Source organism: Gadus morhua, chromosome 6 (assembly GCF_902167405.1).
Source record: "Gadus morhua chromosome 6, gadMor3.0, whole genome shotgun sequence".
Lineage (NCBI taxonomy): Eukaryota > Metazoa > Chordata > Actinopteri > Gadiformes > Gadidae > Gadus > Gadus morhua.
In genome coordinates, this window is record NC_044053.1 from 2,473,615 (window position 1) to 2,478,538 (window position 4,924).

At 39.9% G+C, this 4,924-nt stretch overlaps 1 protein-coding gene across 1 annotated transcript; it reads right to left on the bottom strand.

Annotated features, from left to right (window-relative positions):
* Window positions 1-244: 244 nt before the first annotated feature.
* LOC115545537 (uncharacterized) lies at window positions 245-3,510 on the bottom strand. Its single transcript, XM_030358828.1, has 5 exons — window positions 2,975-3,510; window positions 2,749-2,876; window positions 1,506-1,674; window positions 1,312-1,394; window positions 245-1,072 (listed from the first exon to the last, which is right to left on the bottom strand). Exons 1-5 carry the CDS (start codon window positions 3,003-3,005, stop codon window positions 857-859), a joined length of 627 nt encoding a protein of 208 aa, XP_030214688.1. The 5' UTR covers window positions 3,006-3,510; the 3' UTR covers window positions 245-856.
* Window positions 3,511-4,924: the final 1,414 nt, after the last annotated feature.

Genomic DNA, 4,924 nt, shown 5'->3' on the forward strand with positions numbered 1-4,924 from the left:
TTCCCATACCGAAACTAAACCAAATAAAGTGAGTTAAAAGCGATCCTGATTCGATGACCTTTACTAAAAGAGCGCAACACCTTACAGAAGGCGCAAAATGGTTTAGTCCACCCCTGCACGAGGATTCCCAATACCAGCTTATCAAGAGTTGATTGACTGCTAATGCCTGAGCGCTAATTTGCACCTCATTTGGAAATCGGGGACGCAAAAAAACAAAGGAACAGGACACAGAAACAAGGCAATCTGAGGGAAAACCGATTTATTTCATAAGAAGGAGGGGTTTAAGAACCATAGTTTAAGAAGGGTTTAAGCTTATATCAGCAGTTTAAGATTGAAGGCAGTAAGTGATAAATCTAGAGAATAATCACATTGTATAACCCTGAGCCTGAATTTATCAATATCATCAATTATCAGCCTAATATCTACAATGCCATAATATCTATCAAATAAATGAAATACCTAGCAAATATATAAACCTTTGCTGATTTAAAACACAGAACTTTTATGTTTTTTTATGGGAGAGAAGGCTGGAATGCAGTAAATAACAAATTTGATTGTTGTCTTTATTAAGGTTATTCAATGATTTAAACGCAATGAGAACAAATTGTATAAAAACATCAAATTCATGTGAGAATCTAAATTCTTTGCTTCCAAAATTGTCAGGGTGACATAAAATAACTTTTTTTAAAGAAATAATAGAAAGCCAGAAACAAAAGATAACATTTCACTAAAAGTGGGAATATCATTGTATCGCAAAATACAACGAATCGCAATCCATATAATAATGGTCTACGAAAACCCCTGTGATATCATATTGTGAGCATCCTGGTGATACCTGTCCCTAATTAACACCAGGCTATAGGGAAGCAAGGCCTTTGATGGCAATGTACAGGATGAGAGGCTGCGGCTCACAGGTACCGCTGAATTTCGTCCTCAGCACGTCTCCGTCTCTCTGCAGACCCACTCCACAGGAGTTGAAGAGCTCCTCTGTCAACTGGAAGGTCTCCTCGGTCAGGGGAGCGAGGTCATCACTGCTCAGAGACATCTCCCCATTCTCGATAAAACACTGCATCTGAGACATGTGTGAGGACACAACATCATTACGCGTCTAAAATTTGCACTGAACTCTAAAAAAGGGTTTATGAGATAATCGCTGCATTATTCCACTCCTGTCCGCCTCAAGCATCGCCTAAGACTGCACGGCTGCCCCAAAGTATAAACTCAGGACTCTTTGGATAAAAGGGTCCACCTGATGGCATGATTATACATTGTGTTACTTCATAATATTCACCAGAGCAATGTAATACATACCAGCAGCTCCAGGGATCTCAGCATCTTGGGATCTGGGGGAGTGCAGCTCGACACCAGGACAGCAAGGCCGTCATCCGGCATTTCTGGAAAACCGGGTGTGAACATTTCACACTAATATTTAGCTTGAGATGTGACACAGCAACTACTGTGCAGGAGCTACGCTACAAACTACAGTGACGGTCAGGCCCACTTACCAGCCAGGGCACTGGTAACGAGGTGAAAAGCACCAAGAGGACTGTTGGGGTCCTCGGTCTCCAGTCCATTGTCAGACAGGACATCCAGTATGCCCTGGAGGGCCTCTCTCTGAGGCTCGACCTCAACACAGTCCAGAGAGGGGAGTTCGCCATCGAGCATCTGGCTTAGCTGAGAGAGAACCAGAGCACATCCTCAAATACAAACATTAAATAGACAATACAATACGAATAAAAAATCTAGAGATGATTGTTTTGTTATGAGTATAAGAGAATGTCTCAAGAGCCATAAGTTTAATGTTGCAGGTCGGGAATGCATGCTTTGCATTTAGTCAGCATTGCAGAAATATGTGTTCCAGGAATATGCATTTCCTATGAGTTTCTATTCAGGACGTGTTCACTTGAAGACGCATGCTTCTAATCGGCCTATCACGTGACTCCAGGAAGTAAACACTTAAGTCGCGTCTAGCTGGTTCAGCGTTTCGTTAAATTGAGAACAATTTAATCAAATCTTGCAAGATCTTGTTCTTTACATAGCATCGTCGAACTTGCGAAAAATACAGCTTTTCGATGACGTTCACGTCACTTAATTCCGTCACTTCATAACGTTGCCATGGCAACAGGGGGAAATGGCTGCTCTTGTGTGAAGTAAACGCAAAATTGTTCAACTTTCTGCTAAGATGCATCTGACTTTTTTGCAACGAAAATCCGGGGATTAGGAATTCATGCAAGCCTTGCATATTTTGCGCGAAAATCTGCAATTTATGCGGTGAAAGTGCGGCATATTTGAAAAAATGTGGCCCCCGCATGAATATGCGGATATTGGCTGATTATGCATTGAATTATGCAACAGCATAATCACATTTTTCTGGAGGGACTGATTAGTGTAAAGTTTGTATAGTTTTCATCTCAAGGTAGTTCAAATGCACTACTGCTACACAAATACCATGTTAGGTCACACGTGGGTCATTTGACGACGCTAATAGTGTTGTAGTGACCAAAAATAATGTTGTTTACAAGTACATATTCTTGCTTATTTGTTTGAGATGAGTACAAATGAGATTTCTGGTTTCTCTGCCTTTTTATTTGTGTGTTGCAGTTTCACCTTTCCCCATGTGCTTCCAATAAACCTGTGGAAGGGAGAAATACATCTGCAGAGTCTTGGTGTTTTGGGTATGAGTTTAGCTGTCCGTCAGGGTATTAGTAGACATACCGAGGTCAGCATAAAAATCACTGGAGATCTTACCACCCTCTCCAGTAGATGGACCACCCCCCACTGCCTCATGGCTGAAACGAGGTGCTGGAGCAGAGAGGCCTTGGCTGACGCTTTGAGACCCGAAAGCAGTTCAAAGTTAGGACTCAGCTTGGCAACTTCTGCAAATCGATCATAGATAGACATAATCACAAAAAAGCTCAATCGACATCTTGTGAATAACACGTTCAGTATTTATAAAAACAAGTCCATATATTACCCTCTGTTAGCCAGGTGCTGCCCGGCATCATATCGTCATAAGATCCGATATAGCAATCAACAGATACCGTCACAACGGAACCGGGAAGCAGGTCTCAAGGGAGGCAGAGAAAATATCATAGCAGTTTATTTTCCATGACATCACAAAAATATTTTGACAGAACTGTGAAACAAGTTGCGGCTCTTTGCAGACCTTCAACCATTGTAATAATTATATTTACAATCACTCACCAATGACTCCGTTTGGTTGCACACTTAGTTTTATTTTCCTGTAAGCAATGGTCGTGTTTGGTTGTATAGTCACAGATCTTTCGTCGGATGTCTCTGTAGTCACACTTACGCCAATCTGAAAATAAATTAACATTAGCAAGTAGACATTAGCTTAAGGAAATGGTAATGAGTATTGATATTGGGGTTATAAATCATGAGGCAGCCACACCTAAAAAATGTATTGTACGTTATCATAAAATGACATCAGTGATTAAGGAAACATGCTATTAAATAAAAGTAGTCATTAAAAAAAGTATTATGTTTTGACTTATTAATGTATTTATTGCCTCAATTATTTATTTCACAGCCATATTTAATCATTGATATCTCTAATATTGTATCCAATGGACTTCTGTACAAAAGCTGTTTTATGAATTTCCAACGTATACATTAGCTGATCAACTTGCAGTGTAGAATTCGTCCCTTTAGTGTCGAATAGTGTCAAGTAGAGTAATTCCGCCCATGTGTCTTCAACATGGCAACACCTGAGCTTAGAGTCTAGGGAGGAGGGGAATTGGACTGAATTTGGACTGCAGTACCCATTTTAAACACTCAGTGTCAGTGTTATGTATGTTTCATGAAATATATTCCTAATAATAGTTGTTAAATAATCTAGTTCTGAAAATAAATGGCGTAGACAGTAAGTGAACCGACTACACATTGCTTAGAGAACCCTTCAATAAGAACAAGTACTATTAGTAGTTACAATGCTTGATGCTGTATCGGCCAATACTCAAGTTCAGGAATCTGAATCAGTATCGGGAAGGAAAAAAACTGGTATCGGAACATCTCTACTTGCTATAGTTCCATTTAATCAAATCCTCAATACAGAATACAACAAGCTCTAAGCCCTTTAATGAATATGTATTATATTTACATTTACAGATGGAAATCACTCTAGCATTTAGCCCCTCCGTGTATCCTACATACCATGAACCAGTGCCTAATCTTGCCTAGTACAGTGGTTGCCTGTTGGTCACTCTGACTAAATGTCGATTTCTGAGTCGTCACAATCCTCTGTATCACCAGTCCGGAAACAGTCCAAGCACTCTCTTGATCCTTCTTGAACACGAAATGATCCATGTTGATGAGCCTAGCCAGGAGAGTGGGAAGTGTATAGCAAAGATGTTTTTAACTAATTATTGTACATTTTAAATATGATTGATATGATTTAAATGCAAACCAAAATAATGACATCACTGATCATGTTAGTAATCAACCAAGTGTTTTTCCATCCAGCACTTCAAGGAGAAACAAAGTTGACAGGTGATAATGTCCAGATAACCTCCCTGTTATGGTTGGATTAGGAGACATCTTACCTTTCTTTGAAAACTTGATTTAGCTCCTCCAAATTTAGATTTTCTTTCTTCAAGACGCCAAAGGTATTGTGGTGCTCTGAAGTGCTTTTATGTGCCACGGTCAGTTTAGGAAGGTCAGGATGCAAGGTACTCTCAATGCTGGCATTGTAATCGGCACTCCTATGTTCCCTGTACTGCGGGCAGTCCGTCACTGTGACGTCTTTTGACGTTGCACAGTATGCACAAAATGCAGTTATTATAAACAAAACATAGATAGGTATAACAACAATGAAAACATTTTTAACCGCAAATGAGAATATTGTGAGTTCTGCTTACCTGGCTGTTTCACGGTGTCACCCTGTAATATTTCATCAAGGGTAAAA